Source organism: Pseudoliparis swirei, chromosome 13 (genome assembly GCF_029220125.1).
Source record: "Pseudoliparis swirei isolate HS2019 ecotype Mariana Trench chromosome 13, NWPU_hadal_v1, whole genome shotgun sequence".
Classification (NCBI taxonomy): Eukaryota; Metazoa; Chordata; class Actinopteri; order Perciformes; family Liparidae; genus Pseudoliparis; species Pseudoliparis swirei.
Window position 1 is genome coordinate 14140819 of NC_079400.1, and position 26513 is coordinate 14167331.

General features: G+C 44.4%; 2 protein-coding genes across 3 annotated transcripts; one reads left to right on the plus strand and one right to left on the minus strand.

Moving 5' to 3' along the window:
• Positions 1-2806: 2806 nt before the first annotated feature.
• Positions 2807-12252, plus strand: rac3b (Rac family small GTPase 3b). Of its 2 annotated transcripts, XR_008833498.1 has the most exons (7): positions 2807-3427; positions 6411-6482; positions 7500-7617; positions 8269-8331; positions 8874-9033; positions 9703-9931; positions 10082-12252. XR_008833498.1 is itself a non-coding variant. In XM_056429520.1 (6 exons), the coding sequence occupies exons 1-6, from the start codon at positions 3393-3395 to the stop codon at positions 9831-9833; spliced, it is 579 nt and encodes a 192-aa protein (XP_056285495.1). In that variant the 5' UTR covers positions 2807-3392; the 3' UTR covers positions 9834-12252. The 2 variants fall into 2 exon arrangements, 1 of the variants encoding a protein (XP_056285495.1); XM_056429520.1 differs by having other exon boundaries at positions 9703-12252.
• Positions 12253-13064: 812 nt separating this feature from the next.
• On the minus strand, positions 13065-22768 carry dcxr (dicarbonyl/L-xylulose reductase). Its single transcript, XM_056430520.1, has 8 exons — positions 22589-22768; positions 21875-21972; positions 20673-20827; positions 20504-20546; positions 20272-20371; positions 18859-18923; positions 15498-15615; positions 13065-13500 (listed from the first exon to the last, which is right to left on the minus strand). The coding sequence occupies exons 1-8, from the start codon at positions 22662-22664 to the stop codon at positions 13397-13399; spliced, it is 759 nt and encodes a 252-aa protein (XP_056286495.1). The 5' UTR covers positions 22665-22768; the 3' UTR covers positions 13065-13396.
• Between the last annotated feature and the right edge of the window lie 3745 nt (positions 22769-26513).

Consider the following 26513-nt stretch of genomic DNA (forward strand, 5'->3'; position numbering starts at 1 on the left):
ATTCAGTTTATTTGTATAGCCCAATTTCACAAATTACTAATTTGCCTCAGAGGGCTTTACAATCTGTACACATAGACATCCCTGACCTTTGACCTCACATCGGATAAGGAAAAACTCCCAAACAACCCTTCAGGGGAAAAAAGGTAAGAACCCTTCAGGAGAGAACAGAGGAGGATCCCTCTCCAGGATGGACAGAACAATAGATGTCATGTGACCAGAAGGACAGATTAGACTTAAAACACATTCATAGATATGACAGAGTGGATGAATAGTTGGTAGTCGGCATATTCCACGATGGAGACCTCCACGATCCACCAGGCAGTGTTTGCACGTTCTCCCCATGGCGGCGTGGTTCCCTCCGGTTCTCTGGTTTCCTCCCTCTGCCCAGACATGCAGCTCAGGTGAATTGGACTCAGGTAGGAATGTGTGAGTGACTGTTAGTCCGCCTCTGTGTCTAAATATAAATACACCTCATTTATATACGTCACTGTGATAAACCCTGCAGGCCTCGGATCGGCTGCAGTTTGGATAAAGGAATGGAAGGAATATCTTCTCTGTGACGTGATCAATGAATCCCTCGTGGACCGGTCTGTGCAGGTTTATACACTTTGGTTTATAAAGCTGGAACATTTGTTTGTTTCTGATCTTTAACAGCAGCAGAACGTCTCCTTCCCCGTTTTGTAATATTATATATTATTGTATCATTAATATAATATATTATTGTATCATTAATATTGTTAATGTAATATTATATATTATTGTATCATTAATATTGTTAATGCAATATTATATATTATTGTATCATTAATATAATATATTATTGTATCATTAATATTGTAGCATTAATATTGTTAATGTAATATTATATATGATTCTATAAGTATACAATATTAGTTCCGTAATTTTATAGAATGATCACACATTTAGTATGTTAAATTAAAAATCCTCAAAGAACTAGTAACTTTTAGACAAAGGTAAAAATACAATATCCATCTCTGAATTATAATTATATATATATATATATATATATATATTAGGGCTGTCAATCGATTAAAAAAATTTAACTAATTAATCACACATTTTGAAATTCATTAATCGCGACTGACAGGTTGCTAATGAGCCTCACCTGTGAGGTGGGAGGTCCTTTGTGATTTACTGAGTGTTCATTAGTTGTTTTTTTCGCAAAATGTTGACAGACAAACGGAGACTGTAGTAATTACCCATTCAAACTAATATTATTCATAAAGACAAGCCAATGAGTTCCTGTTGATGTTGACCACATTACACACACAACAATATACATTAAATACGTCCCATTCAATACTAACCTTACGGTGCTAACAACACACAGTGTTACAATGCTAACCAACACAAGTAAAGTAAACTATAGAAGCATTTGACCAACATATACAACTGAGAACCGTTCATTAAGTAACTTCATTGACAAAATGCGGCGTACTTTGTCCGGAAAAGAGCCGCGAAAAGACGCTGCGTGAGGCTCAGGTGTACACACACCTGAGCCTCTGCGGGTCGTCTCCACGGTTGCTGCGGTCGTCTCCAGGGTTGCCAGGTCTGTGTGACAAAACCAGCCCAATGGCCAATCAAAACCAACCCAAAAACCAGCCCAATATCAGAACTCAAAATATGCCCGTGCCAAACCATATACACTGCTTTTAAAGTGTGTGTATGTGGGCGTGTCCCATGTCCATGTGTGTACGTGCTGATCTGGAGTCAGTTTGGTAGGATTTGGGTATAAATAAATTATTTCATTTAAAATATGGATTTTTATTTAAAGATATTCATGTAATTTGCATGCAAAATAGGTCTACCCGAACCAGCGGACAAAAATTCAACCCGCGGCAACACTTCAAAAGTAGCCCAATTCCGCGGGAAAACCGCGGACCTGGCAACACTGGGTAGGATACACTGAGCACCTCTTCTCTCTCTACTTATGGATGAATGTTCATCTCTCCATCACACATTATTAACTCTGCTAACTCTCCGGAGTCCTTGAGACTTCACGACTCATAGGGTCCATTGGACCTGGCTGGGTCTGATGCCATTGAATTATTACATTACATTACATGTCATTTAGCAGACGCTTTTATTCAAAGCGACTTACAATAAGTGCAATTATTATTGCTCTGCTAGTGCACCTATCTAAAATGAGACCATGGAATATCATCCCTGACTTCCATGAGTTCATTACAATGTTGTATGTGCGGGTTTCTAAATCCAGAACACACCTGTTCCAGATGTGAACAAGAGCACTGCCTCACAGGCACGGGAACAAATTAAATACATAAAGAGGAAAATAATATTGATACAAGTTTAATCAAATGAAACATGAGAAATAGACAAATGCAGTTTCAGTAGTTAGTGCAGCGATAAATGGCCCTTGATTTAGGACACACCAGTGACAATGAATCAAAGTCACAGGGAATTAAACTCTTTAACGTCTCTTAAATTTAAGATCTACAGGACCCTGTAAGTTTATATTCTTCAAATATAGGTTTCAATAAAAAATTAAGATGAAGAAATATAAATTCCAAAATCTTGACTGTTAACATGAGACACTGAATCTGATGAGATGGCTTCAACATCTTGACTCATTGTGTCTCAGTCATAATTTCAACCTACCAATGCATATTTAGACACATGTATGTGATTCCTAACATTGTTTGGGTAATGAATGTATGTATTTTAATCATTATTATTAGGAGCATGACTTATATCTTACTAATATTATATACCCATCAGCCATTCAACGCTAGGAGTTGTTCAATGGGTGGTGTTAGTAGTAGCAGCAGTATCGGTGGTGGTAGTGGTAACGTCACGTTAGTCAGACCTAACTCGTACAATTGTAGATTAGTCGTGGTAGTATTTTAGTCTCGTACTAGTATTGTAGGCTAGTAGTAGTAGTATTGTATAATTATAAAGTTAGTAGTGCTGGTGGTTGTAATGTCACGTTAGCTAGCTAGCTAGCTCGTAGTAGGCCTAGTAGTAGTGTAGACTCGTCGTTGTAGTATTGAAGGCTACTAGTAGTAGTAGGAGTAGTAGAAGTATTGTCGGCTAGTAGTCGTAGTAACGTTAGTAGTGTTCTTGTAGACGAGTCGTAGTGTGCTCAGTTAAAGACTTTCGGCGCAGACGGAAGTAGAAAACGTGAATCCTCTCTTCCTCTGTTAGGATTCCGCCATATTCCGTGTACTGTCCCTTTAAAAGCACTCGGCGCTTTCCGGTGTGAGTCGGCGCTGCTCGTCATCAACCTCTTTCACTGCGGCTCCATCGCCGAGCGGACTGGCCCGCTGCTCTCCTCCGAGAACTCAGTGCCGACTGCCGGATCTATTAAACCACCGACGCCGGTTCCCTGAAAGCCTCCAGCTCCCGTCAAAATGCAGGCTATCAAATGCGTGGTGGTGGGCGACGGGTAAGAAGCACGCGCACACGAACACGCCGCCGTTACATCGTCTCGTGTGTGTGATTCCGCGTCCGCGGATGGATGGGTGATGGGAGGATGCTATGGAGGTAAAAGGGGCTGGGGCTCACCGATCCGGTCGGTCGCCCCGGTCCTTCTGCGGTCGGCTCCATAATGGTCGACGGAGACCCGCAGAGATCTGCTCCGTGCGTGCTCTCGGCTCGATCCCGCCGTGGCCCTCCGGTCCATTGTGCCGCTGGGAGCGGATGCGGGAACACCTACACGCCTCGTAGGCCACTGGAGGCAGGCTGAAGTGCTGATGCACGCTGAGGAATTTGTGGCCCTGTCAGTGGCCGACAGGCCCCGATGCTTTAATTCTGCACACAAGCGTGGCTTTCTTTCTGCACCCGGGACGTGGACCGCCGTGTGCAGCGGGCTCGTGCTCCTTGCTCCTTTCAAACCGCCACGCCATTCACAGATTAAGGCGTGAGAAATTAGCCATCAATGTCCTTTTTTTTTTGGCGGTGGGGGGAGACATGAAGGATAGGCCCGAGTCATCTTTGTTATGCTTAAAGTCGGAATGCTGTCCCTAAATATGATGGGCTTTGTGTTTTGGCTGCCGGTGTCAGCATTTTGACGTTAATCACAGATGATCTGTGCAGAAAGAGGTTGTTGTTGGAACTATATGACGTCACACTTCACTTAAAGCAGCGTCTCCCCGGATTGAAGCTCAGTGCACCCTTCATCGGGGAGGATCACTCTGAAAAACAACCCTGATGATGTCATCAACTTGGGCTCGGAGACTTAAGAATTCACAGCAAAAAGCCTGCGTTACAAACCAGTCGTGAAATGGGCGTTAACCAGGGGGGAGGGGCTTAAAGGTGTTTTTACTCTGCATTATTTTATTTTTTTAATGTGGGTTTTTTTCATCACTTTTTCATCTATATGTGGAGCGTGCCCACTCTGTTTGGTGAAGGTGTTTTTAGAAGTGCAGTTTATTTGTATTTGCCCCAAATGGCCAATATAGGTTTAAGTTATTGTTTTTTTTTAACAGACTATATTTGTGGAGGTAATAAAATGAATGATGGCTGAATTCCATTTAGCTACTTCAGTTTGAGGCTCCTGCTGGCTCACGTTCACACGTCGTAGTTTTATGAGCCATGTGCATGTTATTCGCAGCACCACATGTGTTTTTTCAACTGTTAAAGTGTCTGCTGTTAGAAAGGCCTGTGCTCCGTACATCGACTAGGAAGGAGTACATAGTCTCATAGATTCACCAATTGATCCTTGTTTTGGCATTTTGTCAGTCGCCATCTTGTTTTTTGTCCGTCACCCATCTTGGTGTTTTGGCACAAATGCCGAATACGACATTATTAATTCATTATTTATTCACACTGAAAGGGTTAAAAAACAAAACACGTGGCCCCGCCCCTAAAGCGTCCCCTGCTTTATGGTCTGTTTGACTCTAAATGACCATGATGTACTAAATGATGACCTCATACTGTATAGAAGAAGACTTGAAACTAGAGATTGAGACAAACTCATGTTTACAATGTTTACTGAGGGAATACATCAAGAGAGAAGTAGAGTCACGATATAGACTTCTATACAACCAGAGGAGTCGACCCCTGGTGGTCAGGAGAGAGAATGCCGGTGTAATGCATTTCAGCAGCGGCTTCACTCTTCATACTCTTGCCGCCTCGTACGTAACCAGCAGCTCAGACAGCAGCTGCAGCTTTTCACACTATGTTTAAATATATTTCATGAGCGGTGGCGTTGTGAAGGGGCGGCTGTGGAAGTCACGCTATTCACTCCTTCGATAGACACTGTTAGAACACACTGAAGGTTCTGGGTAGACATCGAATCATCAATACAAAAGAAAAAGAACGGTGTTAGAAAATATGTGGTTATTTGATGAAAACAAGTCAAAGATACCAACATGTGGACATAAGAACGAAGGCGGAGAAGTTAACCACGACTGTCGGTCACAAACGTCCAATCACAGAGCTTCTAATGTATTCATAGCTCCCTGTCACATGCAGATTACATTTTTCATATAATTCACTTAGGATGTATTCTGCAGCTAATGGGGAAGTGTTTGGTTCCCAAATTGTCTTACAGCTCTGATGTTGCTCCTTCTCCATAGCAACAGCAAGCAAGGTTTGTGGGAGTTGTGGTCGGTACAACCGACCCTTGTGGGAAACATCATTTTAAAATCTAAAATCTAACGCTGAAATAATTAAAACCGACGGCCACGACATCAGTCATGTCTTTGTAAGGCCCTGTGTAAGGCATTGTTACGTTATCAGACTCAAACAGGGTTTCTTGGCTCTCGTCTCTGCCATGATCCAAATCCCCCGCAGCTCTCTGTAGACACACAGTTGCATTGTGGGACGTGTAGGATCCGGTGTTTTGGGCCTGAATGTCGTCATATCTTGGTCTCTGCTGCAGCCGTGTTGTCGGCGCTCTGAAAGTAGAGCGCAGGCCTCATTCCCTCATTCTCCATCCCTGTCCGTCCCGAGCCAGAGGAACTCACTGACCTCAAGTCAGTATCACGGCGCCCGCTCACTCATTGGCTCTCGTGTGCCGCCACCATTTGCTTTGTCGGCAGATAACCCAAAAAAATCACTAATTACCTCGTGCACGAGCACACGGGAGATATACCCGTCTCATGGCACCGGCCGGTCAGTGTGTTCAGTACAGAAGAGGTGTGTACTGTTCATGAGCAGGAGAGGCAGCTTGTGTGTGTGTGTGTGTGGGGGGGTATTATAGGGGGCTACTGTGTCCCTCAGGCGACATGAATGTAGGCCAGTGTGTGTGTGTGTGGCACAGTGACAGCGTGGAGTAGCAGCCTGCTCTGACTCTCTCTCTCTCTCTCTCACACACACACACACACACATGCATACTCCACCACGTCCACGCAGCGTGTGTGCAACTGTCCTCCCACTGTACATTCACCCTCACGTGTCCTCTGTTGTGCCTCCTCTGTCCTCAGGGCGGTGGGTAAGACCTGTCTGCTGATCAGCTACACCACCAATGCCTTCCCCGGGGAGTACATCCCCACCGTGTGAGTAAACCGCTTGATGTGGGGGGGCGGGGCTTCACGCCCGGAGACACCATACGCGTTTCGCGATGCCGGGGTCATACCTTTTCGATGGATGTGCAATGAAAAACAAAATGAATCTATCTTTTATGAAAACGGTCACTATCCAACATCACAGCACCGATGTTTTCAAGTAAAAGTTAATTCGTTGTTTTTAGGAATCTATACAGCGTCGCAAAATGTGGCGTCGCTCATGTGTTGATATTCCATCCCTACGTAACATCCTCGAGGGTAGAGTGCTATGACGATGCACACCCTGAGACAGTATACGTCTGTCCTTCGTGAGGGAGAGTGTGCCATCAGTTATATCTCTCTGGGTGTGTCAACAATGTGTTGCAAAGTTATGACGAGGACTCATCCATGGCAATGTGTATGCATCAACTCGTTGGTTAGTCGAAATCTGACCTTTCCGACTTATTTGACCTACAAATATTAAGCTTTAAATTTCATTCTTTACTCCAGAAAAAAATCGTTTTGGCTTAAGTTTGACTTTCTAGCTATTTCCATAAATGTCCACAGTGGGCTGTCTCCCAGTCTTCAGCTAAGTCGTCACACAAGTTTATATATATATATTCATAAATATATTTGTAAATATTTATATATAAATATCTATAAATATATTTTAATATGTGTGTGTTGATGTTGCACTGGATGGCTGCACATTAAGCTTTGTTGTATTTCATGACAGCTTTGAAGGACTATTTTATCTGTATATTTATATATTTGTACATATATTTATAGATAAAAATATATATTTATAAATATATATTTATATATAAATATTTATTAATGTGTGTGTTGATGTTGCACTGGATGGCTGCACATTAAGCTTAGTTGTATTTCATGACAGCTTTGAAGGACCAGTTTAAATACATTTCGTGACCCTCCACTTGTGCTCGGATCCAACAAGAGAGCCAATGGATCAGAACCCAGGTGTTCTGGTTCTGTCTCTCCCTGAGTGTGGCCTCTGCCCCCCTGCAGCTTTGACAACTACTCTGCCAATGTGATGGTGGATGGGAAACCAGTGAATCTGGGCCTCTGGGACACGGCAGGACAGGAGGACTACGATAGGCTCAGACCACTGTCCTACCCACAGACGGTGACCAAACTCCTTCCTCCCGGACACACACACACACACACACACACACACACACGTGCACATTCTGTGGGTTTAAACGTAGCCTTGCTATCCTGAAAAAGAAAGAAAAAACATCGAAGTATCGACTCAAACTAAAGTAATATCATCACTTTCTTATCTCCATGGAGAGTTATACATCAATAAATACGAATACACTTACCTGCTTATGTAAGTCCTGTATAGATGAATGAGTAAAATGCATCAATGCAATCTGGTGGACACATCGTAGTTATATAATGCACGTTAACAGTCAAATAACGTATTAATTATGTAGTTTGTCTAGACACAACACACCTGAAATTACAACGTAGCATTCTTCCACCGTCACACCTGTCAGGTTGCAAAGTCACGTGTTAATAATATTTACATAACAATGCGAATCATCTTCCATATAATTAACGTCCAGAAAAAGTGCATCGTTACAAAAAGAAGCGTTCGAGTTTTAGTTTGAGACGACTGTGAGAACTACAGAGAAATAGAGGATAAATAAATAGGAGACTCTAAGTTTAAATTCAGAATGAAAAGGGATCCGATTTCACTCTCACACACGCACACGCACACACACACACACAGATCTCTTAATCAACTAGCCGTCTCTCTGGTTCTCTCCAGGATGTGTTCTTGATATGCTTCTCCCTGGTCAGTCCGGCCTCCTTTGAGAACGTCCGAGCTAAGGTCAGTACGCTGACCGACTCCCCAATGCCGAGTCTGACCACAAGGAGGCACATCTATTGCTCCACCTGGCTTATCACACTGCTGCCCCGGCTCCTTCAGACCTCTGTTTACAACAGTCTAACCCCCCCCCCCCCCCCCAGGGGGCGGAGCACAGAGGCCTGTTGTCAGCCGAGGCCTGAAGGAGTCCAACCCCTCTGCAGGGGGGGCGTGGCGGCCGCCTCGGTTTGGTGTGCTGAGCGTCCCGGGACGCTCTCCTATCAAACCGCTCTTTTCCACAAGGCCCAACCCCCCTGTGCAGAGTGTCTCACCGCGCGATGTGATTGGCCGTCGCCTTGCACGACCACGTGTTGTGTTCCTGCAACGAAGCCTCCATTCACACCGACGTCTATGAATATAAAACAAAAAACAGTTGCGCTCCACAAGCCTCGCCGCTCTGCTGCCGTCCGCTAACCCTTCTCTCTCTCTTCTTCTCTCTCACTCACTTTTTTCCCCTTTTTGTTTATGCAAATGTGTGTGTGTGTGTTGTGCGTGCGGTGGCCCAGTGGTACCCCGAGGTGAGACACCACTGCCCCAACACGCCCATCATCCTGGTGGGCACCAAGCTGGATCTGAGGGATGACAAGGACACCATCGAGAGGCTGCGGGACAAGAAGCTGTCCCCCATCACCTACCCACAGGGCCTGGCCATGGCCCGGGAGATCGGTGAGGCGGCGCGTGAAGAGGCGGCCGTTAGATACCTGTTTGTTTAACTCGGCAAACTATCCATGACCACAATGTACTAAATGATGACATCATGCTGTATAGAAGAAGACTTGAAACTAGAGATTGAGACAAACTCATGTTTACAATGTTTACTGAGAGAATACATCAAGAGAGAAGTAGAGTCACTATATAGACTTCGATACAACCAGAGGAGTCGCCCCCTGGTGGTCAGGAGAGAGAATGCAGCTTTTCAGACCTGCAGGTAACTGAAGATGCACCCCGGTGGGCTTTAGAGCTGCCGGTAGGAGGACTTGAGGATGAAAGTTGACGTCTTCCTCACAGAGAGTACGTCAAGGGGAGTGTTCCTCTAAACTTCTACGAGGAACCCTACCTTGGTGGTGGTTCTGTGGGTTCTCCTGTAGTGTTTATAAAAACCAGAGTCCCTTTTAGAACACCGCCGATGACGAGCGTGAGAGTAACTTTGTAGGTGTAGTCTTCTCTCTGAGGGTCTCGTTGACTTCTAGGTCCCATGAAGACATCTGTCTCTTCCTCTGCACATCGGGCCTCAGCGACGTCGGAGAGGTTTAGGGGTCGGAGGTTTCAGACAAACACTTTGACGCATGCTGACGCCCTAAAGCTGTCCCCCCCCCCCCCCCTTCCCTCCTTCAGGGGCCGTGAAGTACCTGGAGTGCTCCGCGCTCACCCAGCGGGGCCTGAAGACGGTGTTCGACGAGGCCATCCGAGCCGTGCTCTGCCCTCCGCCTGTGAAGAAGAGGGGGAAGAGGTGCACCATGTTCTGAGGAGGAAGCCCCGCCCCCCCACCCCTCTACACTACACTACATCACCATGTACAACAACCACTACTTCTCTGAGAGGATGAGATGGGAAACTAGCAAGAGTGAGTGTGCACTGCTGAGATTGCTTTCTTTATATTGATGTTTTTTCAAAGCGACATTGGTATATTTAATCCAATTTTTTTACCATAACTGAATAGGCTCATAGTTTCTCTGTGAAAGACATTGACTGTCCACCTACTTTGTACTCATAGAACCGCCTCACGTTGCCATGAGGGCTGACAAAGGTCTCCATTTACTGCATTCTGCGACATCTCTTCTTTTTCAGCCGCGCTTGCTTGAGTTTTTGGATTTTTGAAACGTTCTGAATTTCTCAGTCTCACTGTTGACGAGCTGGATAGGGAACTGTGAGGTCACCCTCAGCTGCTGACCTGAGATCAGCACGCTGTTCACTAAATGCCACGACCAGAGCGCCTTAAATGTTACGTTATATTTAGACGTCAGAGGGATGAGTTCAAGGGGAACTCTGTTATTCTTTTGTAGTTTTGGCCCCTCATTCCAACCAGTGATGATGTAAATTCTGAGATTTGAGGAACCGAATGAGTCCAGAAACAAAAGAAAGCAGCAGCTCTTCATCCTAACGCCTCCTCCTAGAGAACATCCTGTTTAATGGGGAACCGGTGGATCTTTCAACCTGGACCCTATTTTATGATGTTTTTGTGTGTAAGTGACAACAACCGAGCTGCGAGGGCAACTCTTCACTAGAGGTCATTCCTGTCTCTTTTTAATCTTCGAAGTGTCCTTCCAACGCTATGGAAAGAACCCTCTGGAGAGGGAAGAGAGGAGCGTGAGCGATGATGATTATTATTATTTTTTATCCGCATTATTATTATTATTATTAGTAGTAATGTAAGGATGTAGTTTGATGAAGAGGAGGTGGCTTGTTGCCTGGAGTCCGTGAGAGATGGAGAGGGGTGTGTCCCAGGCAGTGTGGCAGACTTTAAAGGTCACGGCTGAATATTTAGAGGACGTGGAAGAGGTCCTTGAACTCAACGATATTTATCTGAGTTCACGGACGCTGCAACGCTGCATTCAGGTCTCACAACGAGACTTGGTGAGGAGGTGGAATGTGAACAATAAGTTTAGTTTCTCTGCGGGTTCTTTCCATCATGTTGTCAGACACTCTGGGGTCAGGGGTCAAAAACAACGACATTCTGTGAGGAGTTGATTACACCTGTAGCGCTCTCCCTCCAGCAAATAGTCCCAAACAGGAGATTAGGCTCCAAGGTGAATAAATACATACATATTTAAAAAAGCCTTTGAGTTAAGATCATTTTGTCAAATAAAAAAAAACTAACATTTCTCTGTCTCACCTGATCTGTGCCAGAATGACCACGGTGGCATTCCCACTGTGGACAAACAGCTGATCTTAGTCCAGTGTCTTTGGGTAACTTCATCTAACTGTGAACACGTGACAGACGAGCATGCCAAACATGGGGGCCGAACACCCTGCTGCCTGAGCGCTGCCTCGGAGGCTGGAGGAGCTTGCATGGGTCTTAAAATATTCGGTCTTAATTTATCCCATTAATTTTGTCTCTGTTCCTGTGTGTGTGTGTGTGTGCGCGCGCCTGTGTGTGTGTGTGGGTGAGTGTGTGTGTGGACGAGCATGTGTCGTATCAGTGGGACGGCTTTGTTTCACGGTTCGGGGGCAGTGCATAAAAAACAGTATTGTTTTGAGCCAAGTTTTTTAGTGTCCAGTTTTTTGGTACTATTTCATATTGTATTGTAGTAAACACGAGACTTTTCAACAATCTGTGGACATAAAGAAAGAAAAAAAAGAAAAGAAAAAAAACAGGATATTAATGACATCTCGTGATGTGGGAATAATCCTTAGGAAAGGAATGCGTTATGAATATCTACATGTACCTGAATATTTAGCTCTTAAGACTAAAACAATTGAAACTAAAGGGAGTATAGTCGCTTGTGTTGAAGTTAGAAGTGTTGCTAACAGTGTACAATAATAAAAGGGCCGATCCTTTTATGACATGCATCTCTGTGTGGTCACAGGCCGGCAGTGTGTCTGTCTCCCCCTCGTGGCGAGACGCAGCACTGCAGGCCCATCCGTCACGCTGTCTTTGGTTGGCATAGCAAACTGTGTGGTTGCGTCATGTCGTGTGGTCCCGCCCCCCGAGGAGGAGCAAAGGCACTGTAATCTACTATTGCATGGAAGTTCTCTGGTTATTTGACCCACTGTAATTCTTAGGAGAGGTTGTATAATGAAATGCATTGGCCATGTACGTATGTAATGTAAGATGACTTGTATACTTGTTCCAACTGTTTGTCTTATTTTTTATTACTTCACATGTCTGTGTGGTGAAATATTTCAATTTTTTTGTATACTAAATACAAATGTATATGTAAGGCACTCTGCGTTCTGTCGTGATTTGGTTTGACGGGAACAAGTTTCTTTAAAATAGGTCTCAAATATCTGAAATACAGATATGTAAGAATTCCGTTGGTGCTTCTGTGGTGGATGAAGGTTCAACACTAGAGCTGAAGACCGGGAGGAAGTATGATCACATAGAATCATGACGATGGATGAAGATGAAAGAAACCGAAGTAAAGTCAGCGGACTCGTTTAAAAAATAAAGTAAATGCTAACGAACAATCTGGTGAATATGATCAGACGAGCGTCCTCAGACACACCGGGCCGAGCTGGAGGGTCTCATTGGGAACGACGGCAACAACAAGATGCATGCACAAGAAGTCGCTTTTACTAAAGCAACATCTGTCTACTTCAATTAAATTCAGTTTATTTTGTACATATATCACAAATTATGAATTATCCTCAGAGGGCTTTACAGTCTGTACGAATACGACACTGTGAGCTCTGTTGTGCTGCTCAGCGTCGCCATGTTGAGAGCCGTGTGGAGGCAATCCCCCAATCTTATAGCTACGCTCTGAATCAGACGCAGTTAGCAGGTCCGGTGGTTCGATCCTCGCCCTCGTCGATGTGTCCTTGAGCAAGACACTTAACCCTGACTTGCTCCCCGTAGCTGTTCTACGTGTATGAGTGGAAGTCTCTTTGGATAAAAGCGTCAGCTAAATGAAATGGAATTTGTAATGTAGCAGCCTGAATAAGCATAAAATAATATAAACGGTATAAACAGTATCACTCTTCATCTTGACCCTCAATCAAACAATCGATAAGTCGGGAAATTAACAGATAACTATTAATATAATTCAATTCAGTTTATTTTGTAAAGCCCAAAATCACAAATTAGCCTCAGAGGGCCTAATCACTCATTTCATTATATATATTTATACAAATATATATATATATATATATATTTGACCATTCTTTCATCTTGTCTAACGGGAGGATTTGACTGTTCCTGAAGTTGTAACAGGCTTTACGGCATCAAGTTATTGAACTTAATTAATGAATCCAGAGAGTTGGTCTTGTTAGTCCTGAATATTTACATCTAACTGAGATTCAATGTCTTCTGGATGAAGCTTCTTAAACAACTGAAGAAGTGGCGGATAACGGATGGATTCATTGTCGCTGCTCAGCAGGCCAGGAAGCCTCCGTCCACCGGCAGGGACACGCCGTTGATCATGGTGCTCGAGTCACTCAGCAGGAATAAGATGGCGTTCACCACGTCCTCCACCTCTGCTCACACACACACACACACACACACACACACGCACACGCACGCACACGCACACAACAATGTGCGTTTTAAAACCCCATCCATGGCCACAAATACACAATGGAGGAGGAGGAGGAGGGGGGGGGCACATTCCGAGTCTACATTCCTGAATCTGAATCAACTGTCAGCGCCCTGGTACGAGCCCCCGAGGAGTGTGAGCCCCCCCCCCCCTTGATACCACGACTCCATCCTCCGATCACTACAGTCTCATAGGTCTCACGGGTCTCACAGGTCCATCAGGTCCATCAGGTCTCACAGGTCCATCAGGTCTCACAGGTCCATCAGGTCTCATAGGTCTCACAGGTCCATCAGGTCTTACAGGTCTCACAGGTCTTACAGGTCTTACAGGTCCATCAGGTCTCACAGGTCTCACAGGTCCATCAGGTCTCACAGGTCTTACAGGTCCATCAGGTCTCACAGGTCCATCAGGTCTCATAGGTCTCACAGGTCCATCAGGTCTCACAGGTCTTACAGGTCCATCAGGTCTCACAGGTCCATCAGGTCTCACAGGTCTCACAGGTCCATCAGGTCTCACAGGTCTCACAGGTCCATCAGGTCTTACAGGTCTCACAGGTCCATCAGGTCTCACAGGTCTCACAGGTCCATCAGGTCTCACGGGTCTCACAGGTCCATCAGGTCTTACAGGTCTCACAGGTCCATCAGGTCTTACAGGTCCATCAGGTCTCACAGGTCCATCAGGTCTTACAGGTCTCACATGTCCATCAGGTCTTACAGGTCCATCAGGTCTCATAGGTCTCACAGGTCCATCAGGTCTTACAGGTCCATCAGGTCTCACAGGTCTCACAGGTCTCACAGGTCCATCAGGTCTTACAGGTCTCATAGGTCTCACAGGTCCATCAGGTCTCACAGGTCCATCAGGTCTCACAGGTCTTACAGGTCCATCAGGTCTCACATGTCTCACAGGTCCATCAGGTCTCACAGGTCCATCAGGTCTCACAGGTCTTACAGGTCCATCAGGTCTCATAGGTCTCACAGGTCCATCAGGTCTCACAGGTCCATCAGGTCTCACTGGTCTCACGGGTCTCACAGGTCCATCAGGTCTCACAGGTCCATCAGGTCTCACTGGTCCATCAGGTCTCACAGGTCCATCAGGTCTCACGGGTCTCACAGGTCTCACGGGTCTCACAGGTCTCACAGGTCCATCAGGTCTCACAGGTCTCACGGGTCTCACAGGTCCATCAGGTCTCACAGGTCCATCAGGTCTCACTGGTCCATCAGGTCTCACAGGTCCATCAGGTCTCACAGGTCCATCAGGTCTCACTGGTCCATCAGGTCTCACAGGTCCATCAGGTCTCACTGGTCTCACGGGTCTCACAGGTCCATCAGGTCTCACTGGTCTCACAGGTCCATCAGGTCTCACTGGTCCATCAGGTCCATCAGGTCTCACAGGTCCATCAGGTCTCACTGGTCCATCAGGTCCATCAGGTCTTACAGGTCTCACAGGTCCATCAGGTCTCACAGGTCTCACAGGTCCATCAGGTCTCACGGGTCTAACATGTCCATCAGGTCTTACAGGTCTCACAGGTCCATCAGGTCTTACAGGTCCATCAGGTCTCACAGGTCCATCAGGTCTTACAGGTCTCACATGTCAATCAGGTCTTACAGGTCCATCAGGTCTCATAGGTCTCACAGGTCCATCAGGTCTTACAGGTCCATCAGGTCTCACAGGTCTCACAGGTCCATCAGGTCTCACAGGTCTCACAGGTCCATCAGGTCTCACAGGTCCATCAGGTCTTACAGGTCTCATAGGTCTCACAGGTCCATCAGGTCTCACAGGTCCATCAGGTCTCACAGGTCTTACAGGTCCATCAGGTCTCACATGTCTCACAGGTCCATCAGGTCTCACAGGTCCATCAGGTCTCACAGGTCTTACAGGTCCATCAGGTCTCACAGGTCCATCAGGTCTCACTGGTCCATCAGGTCCATCAGGTCTCACCTGCGAAGCGGCCCAGGGGGATGCGGGCCAGCATGGTGTTGGACTTGTGTGGGTCGCTCCAGGCCAGCCGCCCCATGTCGGTCATCACCACGGTGGGGTTCACGCTGTTCACGCGGATCTGATCACAACACAGACATCATGTGACTTCAATAAAACACGAACATACTTTATTACATCGGCTCTCACCGTCACTACATCCCATCTGTCAACAACAACAATAAACATCACATTATTTAGCGGCAGACACCAGATAAAAGGATTTAATTGTGATTATATTTAATATTCTTCTGTTCTAAATACCACTTCACTGTTCTGTCGTTATAAAAGACCAATAGTTAATACATTTAAATGCTTTTGTCTCTTGTAAAATAAAGTGTATTTCACTCTTAAACTGGTAACAATGTAACATATTTAAGAAAAAGTTTATTGCACATTTTGATCCTTGGTATCTCATAATACTCCTCCTGTGCTGTATTACATACACGCTATTTAAACATGTATGCACATTGTTTATTGTAAAGCTATTTTTGTCCCTCCATAATAAATGAATAAAAACTTCATAAATAAGGCCTCCAGCTGACCCAGTAGAGGTGAATATGCTCGGCCTGAACGTGGTCTGCAACGCCTTGTGAAGAGCTTATCCCTTTTGATGAAGTAAATAAATACAACGGAAGGATCGGAGCGAGCAGGATGGATACGACGGCCCCGTTTACAGTTATCTATTTAAGAGATGAAAAAACTATCTGGTGTAATGTGCAGCCATAGTGCATATCAGTGTTGCATTACAGCACCCAGGGGCTCCATCTTTAGCTCCATGTGTTATTATGTTTTCTCCACTGGAAGGACACTTTATAATGTTTTCTCCACTATAAGGACACTTTATAATGTTTTCTCTACTGGAAGGACACTTTATAATGTTTTCTCCACTATAAGGACACTATAATGTTTTCTCTACTGGAAGGACACTTTATAATGGTTTCTCCACTATAAGGACACTTTATAATGTTGTCTCTACTGGAAGGACACTTTATAATGTTTTCTCCACTATAAGGACACTTTATAATGTTTTCTCTACTGGAAGGACACTTTATAATGTTTTCTCCACTGGAAGGACACTTTATAATGTTTTATCCACTATAAGGACACTTTATAATGTTTTCTCCAATGGAAGGACACTTTATCATGTTTTTTCCACAAGGACACTTTATAATGTTTTCTCCACTAGAGGGACACTTTATAATGTTTTCTCCACTATAAGGACACTTTATAATGTTTTCTCCACTATAAGGACACTTTATAATGTTTTCTCCACTGGAAGGACACTTTATAATGTTTTCTCCACTATAAGGACACTTTATAATGTTTTCTCCACTATAAGGACACTTTCTAATGTTTTCTCCACTGGAAGGACACTTTATGTTTTCTCCACTATAAGGACACTATAATGTTTTCTCCACTATAAGGACACTTTATCATGTTTTCTCTACTGGAAGGACACTATAATGTTTTCTCCACTAGAAGGACACTTTATAATGTTTCTTCCACTAGAAGGACACTTTATAATGTTTTTCCACTAGAAGGACACTTTATAATGTTTTCTCCACTTGAAGGACACTTTATCATGTTTTCTCCACTGGAAGGACACTATAATGTTTTCTCCACTGGAAGGACACTTTATAATGTTTTCTCCACTAGAAGGGCACTTTATAATGTTTTCTCCACTAGAAGGGCACTTTATAATATTTTCTCTACTGGAAGGACACTTTATAATGTTTTCTCTACTAGAAGGACACTATACTGTTTTCTCCACTAGAAGGACACTTTATAATGTTTTCTCTACTGGAAGGACACTTTATAATGTTTTCTCTACTGCAGTGGTCGCCAACCCGTCGATCGCGATCGACCGGTCGATCTCGGAGACGTTCCCTGTCGATCTCCAAAATAAAATGAAAATAAAATCACAAGCACATTGTTCCTCGTTCTCGAACATTTTCTGAAGTGTCTTCTGAAACGTTTTCTTCCTAACTGGAAGATCGACGTCAGAAAAGATCTCCGCCTGATTTTAATGAACGCTTGAAAACGGGTTCTCTGACAGCCGTGTTGTCAGCTGTGCTCCATGACAGAGGGGAGCGTATAGTACAGGTGGGGCGCAGGGGGAAATGCAGAAACACCTTTATTCATAACTTTACATATTACACAAGTTCAAAGTACAAGGACATACAACTACGTCATCAATAAATAAATGTTGTAATGCCTGTACCTTGGTGTAAATGTTTATGTTACGGCATTAACAAATTACGCCTGCGTAACTGCCGAGATTCTTGGCGATTTGCCAGGTCTTACCTCCGTGAGTTGGGCTTTTCTGCTGTTGTCCTTCAAAACAAAAGCTCAACATTGAGCTGATGTGAATGTAATCACCAACGGGCTGACTTCAGAACCAGTCCCAGATGAGAAAACTTTCATGAATACCACATTTGCCCCAAAAAACTTGTCAGTGAAGTTGAGAAAATCACCAAATCAAAGACCAGGAGCTGGATTACTGACAGTAGCTCACAGACGGCCTCAGACTGTCTGTCTGTGATGATGAAACTACAAGCTGACAGACAGAGTTCAGTCACATGCATCACACTCACTGGATTCACATGACTTGATGGCATTATGATGAGAGCTGAACTTACATGAGTTGCACTGACTGATCATGTTGTCAGTGTCGTGTTGTAATGTAAATAAATATAACATTTATATTGGTAGTTCATCCAGCTGCTCATTGCAAATGTGATTTTTCTTGTTCATATTGTGTGCGGTGAACAAATATCTTACTTTTTATATTGCACTTAATTTCTGTGTTCCTGGTCTCATCAATTTGAAAGCTGGACCAACGTGTTTTGATTTCATTCAATTAGAATTAGGCCAAATAAAAAGCCTCAAGTCATAAGTCCAGTCTGGACTGTCGTTTTCTCTCCACGCCTCAATAGGTAGATCTTGCCGGTCATGAAGGCGGAGGTCAGGGATCTTGGGCTCAAAAAGGTTGGTGACCACTGCTCTACTGGAAGGACACTTTATAATGTTTTCTCCACTAGAAGGACACTTTATAATGTTTTCTCCACTGGAAGGACACTTTATAATGTTTTCTCCACTGGGAGGCACTTTATAATGTTTTCTCCACTAGAAGGACACTTTATAATGTTTTCTCCACTGGAAGGACACTTTATAATGTTTTCTCCACTAGAAGGACACTTTATAATGTTTTCTCCACTAGAAGGACACTTTATAATGTTTTCTCCACTGGGAGGACACTTTATAATGTTTTTTCCACTAGAAGGGCACTTTATTATGTTTTCTCAAAGCAAGGTGAGGGTACCTGCAGGGGTCCCAGCTCCAGAGCCATGACCCTGGTCAGCATGTCCAGGGCTCCTTTAGTGGCACCTGAGGAACACAACGACCGTCACGACACGCCTGGAGACGAACCACTGGAGCAACAACCACACACTCCAGTGGGCCCAGGGGTTTCTGATGAGTCTCCAGGTATTAGTGTCTGTGTGAGCTGAGTTTTAATGATCAACGCCTTTGTTGTGTAATGAGTAGTTCACATGCAGACGGCGGCTCACGTGAAGTTGGATGTTACGGGGACTGTGATTAATAAGAATGTGTATTATGTGAAGTGTTTTTTATACTATGACGATGTAACAAATACATATATATATTGCCTTGCTTACAATCTATTGTAATCTACTACACGGCCGTGTTGAATGCTTGGTTCTCTAAACAGATCATTGATATCGACTCGGTTCTGAACCTCTTACACAACAAGGGAACTATATCACAGATGCAATATAATCATTTCTCTATACAAAATAAACTGAATTGAAGTCATATCAATAGAATAAGAGCAGGACGGACGTAGAAACTTTTTCCATGGTCATTTGACTCGTACAAAAGAAAATGGCATTTGTTGCTAGTTGTTGGGGCTGTGAACATCTGTCGATGGGCGGCTAGTTGGCTAGTTAGCTAGTTAGCTAGTTAGTGAGTCCTTCTCCCGAGCAGAGGGAGGGAGGGACGGTTAGAAGTGTTCGGCTCATCTTCTAAAACAAGCATAACGTTAAAACTAAATATCCAGCTGCCCGTTAGCTTGCTTGCAAGCTAGCATGTTATTTCCACCATTCTTTATTTCTGTACTTATTTACTCTGGTTCTAGGTAATTTTTAACCAGGATGAAGGGGCAGGGGCGAGAAAAAAGGAAAACGGCACCAGCTTTTCTCCACTGAATGGGCACACCAGAGGGCACTTTATTATGTTTTCTCCACTGGAAGGGCTCTTTATTATGTTTTCTCTTCTGGAAGAGCCCTTTATTATGTGTTCTCCACTGAATGGGCACACCAGAGGGCACTTTATTACATTTCCTCCACTAGAAGGGCCCTTTATTACGTTTTCTCCACTGGAAGGGCCCTTTATTATGTTTTGTAAGGGACACCCTAGAGGGCCCTTTATCATGTATTCTCTACTAGAAGGACAACCTGCAGGGTCCTTTATCATGTTTTACGTAAGTAGGGCCTATAAGTAGCTTATTAGTCTGCTGCAACGTCCACAATGGCAACATTACACAGAAACAGTCTGACCATCCTTCAACGGGAACGTCTATTCTACTCATATTTTATTTCTATGCATGGACCCAAGCTGTTGAAACGGTCCCTATATTTACCGAACACCTCCACGAGCTACTTCCATTATATTCCCCAAGGCCAGGCTCCAGGTGAACGGTGCACTAGTTACTCACAGTAGACGGCGTGGTCTCTGAGGGCGCACTGTGAGGCCTGGCTGGACACATTGACGATGGAGCCTCCTGAGCCTCTGGCCTTCATCCCACGGGCCACGATCTGACCGCAGAGACACAAGTATTGATACGCCGCTCGTCCATTGCAGTCTTGTTGAAGATAGTGTACTGTCCCTGACACCAACACCGTTAAAACAAAGAATGTAGGACATGCAGAAGTAAGCCATTCCTCTACCTGGGAGACATGCAACACAGCTCTCACATTCACATTGAATGACCTGGAGACGACAGACACCACAGGTCATAATGAACACGACAGGTTTTCACGTGACAGACACAAGTATTCAATGAGTATTTGCTGCTGCAGCTCACTAGTTTAAAATCATTAAAGTATCTGGTCTTACTGGTCAAACTGGTCGGGCGTGACCTCCAGAAGCGGCTGCAAACTGGCACAGCCGGCGTTGTTCACCAGCAAGTCGACGGGGCCGACGGCCTGCAGGGCCGCCGCCGTGGCCCCCCAGTCCGCCAGGTCCACACACACCGGGGTGATGGACGCACACTGGGAGAGGAAGATGAAGGAGAAGAGGAGGAACAACTGTAATGTTTCTATGGGATTACATTATATTAAAGGCGTTGAGACCACCGCCTTGAACAGCAACACAACAGATGTCTCTACCTCCATCTGATGGATCATGGAGGTCTGGATCGTGGTCCATGCCTACGACCACCTATTCATACACTCTGTCATACTCATTGAATGTGTTATAACTCTGTAATAATTCCTTCTGGTCACATGACATCTATTGTTCTGTCCATCCTGGAGAGGGATCCTCCTCTGTTGCTCTCCTGAAGGGTTCTTCACTTTTTTCTCTGTGAAAGGGTTTTTGGGGAGTTGTTCCTGATCCGATGTGAGGTCAAAGATTAGGGATGTCGTATGTTTATAGATTGTAAAGCCCTCTGAGTTTGGGGAGTTTGTAATTTGTTATAATGGGCTACACAAAATAAACTGAAAACTGAAATTAATATTAATTAATTCTGTCTATACTGACTAAAAAAATGTATGATTTGCATACAAATAGGAACAACACTACGCCGCTCCTAACTTCTCGACCACGGCTCCTCACTGACCCTCGCGGACCCTCACGACCCTCATGGACCTGAATGGACCCTCACGGACCCTCACGGACACGCTGAAGGGCAGCGCCTATCCTCCGATTCCCCCTCAGGGAAGCACTGTTGCCGTAGTTTGCACTGTTAGCACCGTTAGCTTAAAGCGGCCTCCATGTTGAGAGCCGTGTGGAGGCAATCCCTCAGTCGTCGATATGCTTCGAATACATTCTTTTTGGGGTTTTAATAATAATATTATTATAAACTGGGGACTCTCCGATTGAAATCTCTGATTGCTGAATGAAGAACTGGAAACTCAACCATATGGAGCCTCATGGCAGCCAGAGTCCGTTTCAGGCGATGAAGCCCAGGTGAAGTGTTTTATCAAACAACCAACGCTGTAGTAGTAGAACTGTCCGGAAGGTTTCGGGTCTTAAGCACATGATATCTCAACCACCGCCACCACATGAACATTCAGGTCCAAGAGTGAGCGCAGTACCTCCTGCAGCAGGCTGTCGAGGTCAGCCTGCGTGCGCGTGACCGCGGTGACCTTTGCCCCGCGGCGTGCCAGAGCCAGAGCCGTGTGCCGGCCAATCCCTGAGACACACAACACACCATGAACACAGAGACTACCACAGACACATTCCACGGGCGTCTCCGCCACACTGGACAAAGCTGCTGGTTCTTTGTGTTGGAGCTGAGACTCTTGGAGGGTGCAGACGCATCACAGACTATTACATCACCTTTTTCTCTGGTTTCTTTGTTATAATAACGTTCACCTTTAAGTCATTTAGCATTAATAAGAATAATGTATTCCTCATTTATTACTCACTATCATGTTGTTATGTAATGATTCATTTGTCCACAATTAGAACTTCTATGAAGACATATTATAAAATCATCACTATATTGTCTTACATTCTCTTTACACTTCATACCGGGTGTCCACAGGAGGAGTTATAGTGGTAAACACAAACATTAACAAACATTGTACTATATTATAGTGTGTTATAAAGCATTTATTTAATGATTACTGCTCTTAAAAAGGTAAATAAGTTAACCACTATGAACAAGTCATGATACATTCTGTATGCAATTGTGAGAAGACGTCATTTAGATGTCTTGTGTGTCCTGCAGCGCTGCAGAGGATGTCGTTCTTAAAGCAGCCTGCAGGTGTCGCTGCGCGTGCGCATGTTTACTTTAGTTACTTCACCTTTTCCCGCTCCGGTGACCAGAGCCCGTTTGCCCACAAATGAGACCTCCATGCTCGGCTCAGGTCCTCGAGACATCAGCTGCAGAGCACGCGCACAAGTTAGAAACACTAACACGAGAGGCGACCAGTCACGTGACAGCTGGGCGGCGGAAGGAGTGGTCAGTCCGCGGTGCAGGCGGCTGGAAGTGGCGTGTCTGTATCCCTCCGCGGGATTAACCCGGAAGTTAAAGAATGATGTTCCTCTTTCAGATGAGAGGAACATTTATTTTAGTTTGAGCTCTTGATTAAGATTGTGAATACAAAATAAAACCAACTAATAAATTATGAAGTATCTTTAAAGGTGTATATACAGTTATTAAAATAAGCTCCACATTCACAAGCGGTGATAAATGCATCAACAATAATCATAATATCTATAACGTAATATTTGAAGATATTTAGATATCTTAGGTATTGATCTGATTGATCCTGGTTTAACTTAAACATCTTATTGTTGCTCGTATTTAGACAATTAACAATACGGATTATTCTGTTCAACACAAAAAGGAGGTTTCTCAGAATTTGACTTAATATTCCAAAACAAAAAAGGTTTGCGTTGTGTATCATAAATCCAAATAAGCTTACAGTTCTGATTAAGAACAAATTACATACAACTTGTATTTCATATTCCTGATGAAATTCTACAAATATAAAATCCAGACAAGTCTGTACGGCCGAGGTCTTTCTGCAATAACCAGCCTGTAATACCACTGCAGCCCACTAGAGGGGCGCGTCCAACAGTTTGAGAACCACAGAGAGGAGACTAGAGTAGAGCAAGGACCGGGATGCTGAGACTAAATAACGATAAGAGAGAGACGAGGGGGGGGGGGGGGGGGAGACGTCATTAAGAACCTCACATTCCTGAAAGTAACCGTCTTGAACTGGTGCAGGGGGGGAACTGAGTGACAAGAACTATGTAATGAGGGAGTGGATGGAGGCGGCACATGCACCGAGTGTGATGGTATAAATAATATGTCAATATGTTTGTTCTGGAGTTGGGAAAGACAGATGTGGAGGAGGTCGTTGTCTTTAATAACCCAGCTCAGGTTTATTTGTGAAACTGTTGGTTACAAATAAATCTATGTGAATTGAACTCTGATCCAAACTCTCTGTGCTCTGTGGGTGTTTGTGTGTTACTGAGGTCCAGTGTGTGAGTATCCTGTGTGTGTGTGAGTATCCTGTGTGTATGCGAGTGTGAGTATCCTGTCTGTGTTGTGAGCATCCTGTGTGTTTGTGAGTGTGAGTATCCTGTGTTTGTGAGTATCCTGTGTGTGTTGTGAGCATCCTGTGTGTGTGAGTGTGTGTGAGCATCCTGTGTGTTTGTGAGTGTAAGTATCCTGTGTGTTTGTGAGTGTGAGCATCCTGTGTGTTTGTGAGTATCCTGTGTGTTTGTGAGTGTGAGTATCCTGTGTGTTTGTTAGTGTAAGTATCCTGTGTGTTTGTGAGTGTGAGTATCCTGTGTGTGTGAGTATCCTGTGTGTTTGTGAGTGTGAGTATCCTGTGTGTGTGAGTATCCTGTGTGTTTGTGAGTGTAAGTATCCTGTGTGTTTGTGAGTGTGTGTGAGTATCCTGTGTGTTTGTGAGTATCCTGTGTTTGTGAGTATCCTGTGTGTGTGAGTGTGTGTGAGCATCCTGTGTGTTTGTGAGTGTGAGTATCCTGTGTGTTTGTGAGTATCCTGTCTGTGTGTGAGTGTGAGCATCCTGTGTGTGTGTGAGTGTGAGTATCCTGTGTGTTTGTGAGTATCCTGTCTGTGTGTGAGTGTGAGCATCCTGTGTGTGTGTGTGTGAGTGTGAGTATCCTGTGTGTTTGTGAGTATCCTGTCTGTGTGTGAGTGTGAGCATCCTGTGTGTTTGTGAGTGTAAGTATCCTGTGTGTTTGTGAGTGTGAGTATCCTGTGTGTGTGTGAGTATCCTGTCTGTGTGTGTGTGTGAGCATCCTGTGTGTTTGTGAGTGTGAGTATCCTGTGTGTGTGTGTGAGCATCCTGTGTGTTTGTGAGTGTGAGTATCCTGTGTGTTTGTGAGTATCCTGTCTGTGTGTGAGTGTGAGTATCCTGTGTGTTTGTGAGTGTGAGTATCCTGTGTGTGTGTGTGAGCATCCTGTGTGTTTGTGTGTGAGTATCCTGTGTGTTTGTGAGTATCCTGTCTGTGTGTGAGTGTGAGTATCCTGTGTGTGTGTGAGTATCCTGTCTGTGTGTGTGTGTGAGCATCCTGTGTGTTTGTGTGTGTGAGTATCCTGTGTGTTTGTGAGTATCCTGTCTGTGTGTGTGTGTGTGAGCATCCTGTGTGTTTGTGTGTGTGTGAGTATCCTGTGTGTTTGTGAGTGTATGTATCCTGTGGCGTCTCACCAGCAGTCAGATAGGAGAGAGAAACGAGTTTATAAGCATCAGGTTAAGAGATTAGTCAGAATCTATTATTGAAGGAAGAAATCCAGCCACAACAACAGACACATTCAGACTCGCCAACTCTACCTTAAAGTAACATTATGTAACAAATGTACCTTAAAATAACAGCTTGAAAAAAATTGTGCCGCTACAATGACTTTTAATATGGCGATTTGCGGCTCCGCCATTGCCATCGGGGGTCTGTGGGGAAATAACTCCACTATGTAGGATTCTGGAGCCGCCCGCTCCGGGGCAGATGTACTTCGACCTGCTTTCTGGCAGTGATTACGCAATGTCATAAAGTGCCACTCCACTCTCGCAGCTACAGTATAAGGGCAATGTAAATTATGAATATGTAGCTTTTTGGTGTTGTCAACAAGATTGTATTCGATCACACGTACTCCACATTCAAACATTTAGAAAACAACGTATATAGGCTGAAAACGCGATCGGTATTTCATCTAAACTAAATGTTGTCATTCTTTTGGTTATGTTGTAACAATTCGCCCTTAGCAACTCAATCAAGGGGAAAAGGTACAATACGCTAAAAAAAAAGGGAATGGGCGGATCTGCGAGTTCTGGTGTTAACTCTCTGCTCAAATGGTCGTAAAAGAAAAACACACAGTCGATATGCGGAAACCCAAATGTTATTATATTAAATCAAATTCAATGCATCTGCAAGCCCCCAAAATGAACACATACACAAAAAAATCAAACCCACTCAAAACGAAGTATAATCCCCGGATCCTGACAGTCCCCAAAGTCTTTGCAGTCCCCCAAAACAAAAGTAAATGACTGCACGTGCACGCGCCCCCCACTCCCCCCAAAAGCCGGCAAACAGCTGACCGACCAGGCGGAAACGTGGCGAGGCGCCGCGTTCAATCCCCGCGCTACTTCACCCTAGTCCGGTAGGTGCTGGGCCAGTTCACAGTGTTCCTGCGCAGTCTTCGTATTAGTGATCCCGCCCGTTGGTATAAATCCAAAATAGAAACAGTCGCCGGATTGCTGCCGTTCTGAATCCGCTCACAAGCCTGTCAGCGCGCTCCAAACAAAAACAAACCTTGCGTCACCTCGCCCTCGTCACCTTTTATAACCCGTGACACGTACAAATAATAACAATAATAATTATAATACAGGACAACACATGATCCCAACTCAATACAAGTGCTGTCATTTACTTTTGTTTGGAGGGACTGCAAAGACTTTGGGGACTGTCGGGATCCGGGGATTATACTTCGTTTTGAGTGGGTTTGATTGTTTGTAGTGTATGTGTTCATTTTGGGGGCTTCAGATGCATTGAATTTGATTTAATAATAACATTTGGGTTTCTGCATATCGACTGTGTGTTTTTCTTTTACGACCATTTGAGCAGAGAGTTAACACCAGAACTCGCAGATCCGCCCGTTCCCTTTTTTATTAGCGTATTATACCTTTTCCCCTTGATTGAGTTGCTAAGGGCAAATTGTTACAACATAACCAAAAGAATGACAACATTTAGTTTAGA

Coding starts and splice junctions, on each gene's coding strand:
- dcxr (XM_056430520.1), bottom strand. CDS start 22,664: ATGTCTCGAGGACCTGAGCCGAGCATGGAGGTCTCATTTGTGGGCAAA. Junction 20,547..20,672: donor ACGCCCGACCAGTTTGACCA/GTAAGACCAGAT, acceptor TGTCGTCTCCAG/GTCATTCAATGTGAATGTGA. Junction 18,924..20,271: donor CAGAGACCACGCCGTCTACT/GTGAGTAACTAG, acceptor TGTGTTCCTCAG/GTGCCACTAAAGGAGCCCTG.
- rac3b (XM_056429520.1), top strand. CDS start 3,393: ATGCAGGCTATCAAATGCGTGGTGGTGGGCGACGG. Junction 7,618..8,268: donor CACTGTCCTACCCACAGACG/GTGACCAAACTC, acceptor GGTTCTCTCCAG/GATGTGTTCTTGATATGCTT. Junction 9,034..9,702: donor GGCCATGGCCCGGGAGATCG/GTGAGGCGGCGC, acceptor TCCCTCCTTCAG/GGGCCGTGAAGTACCTGGAG.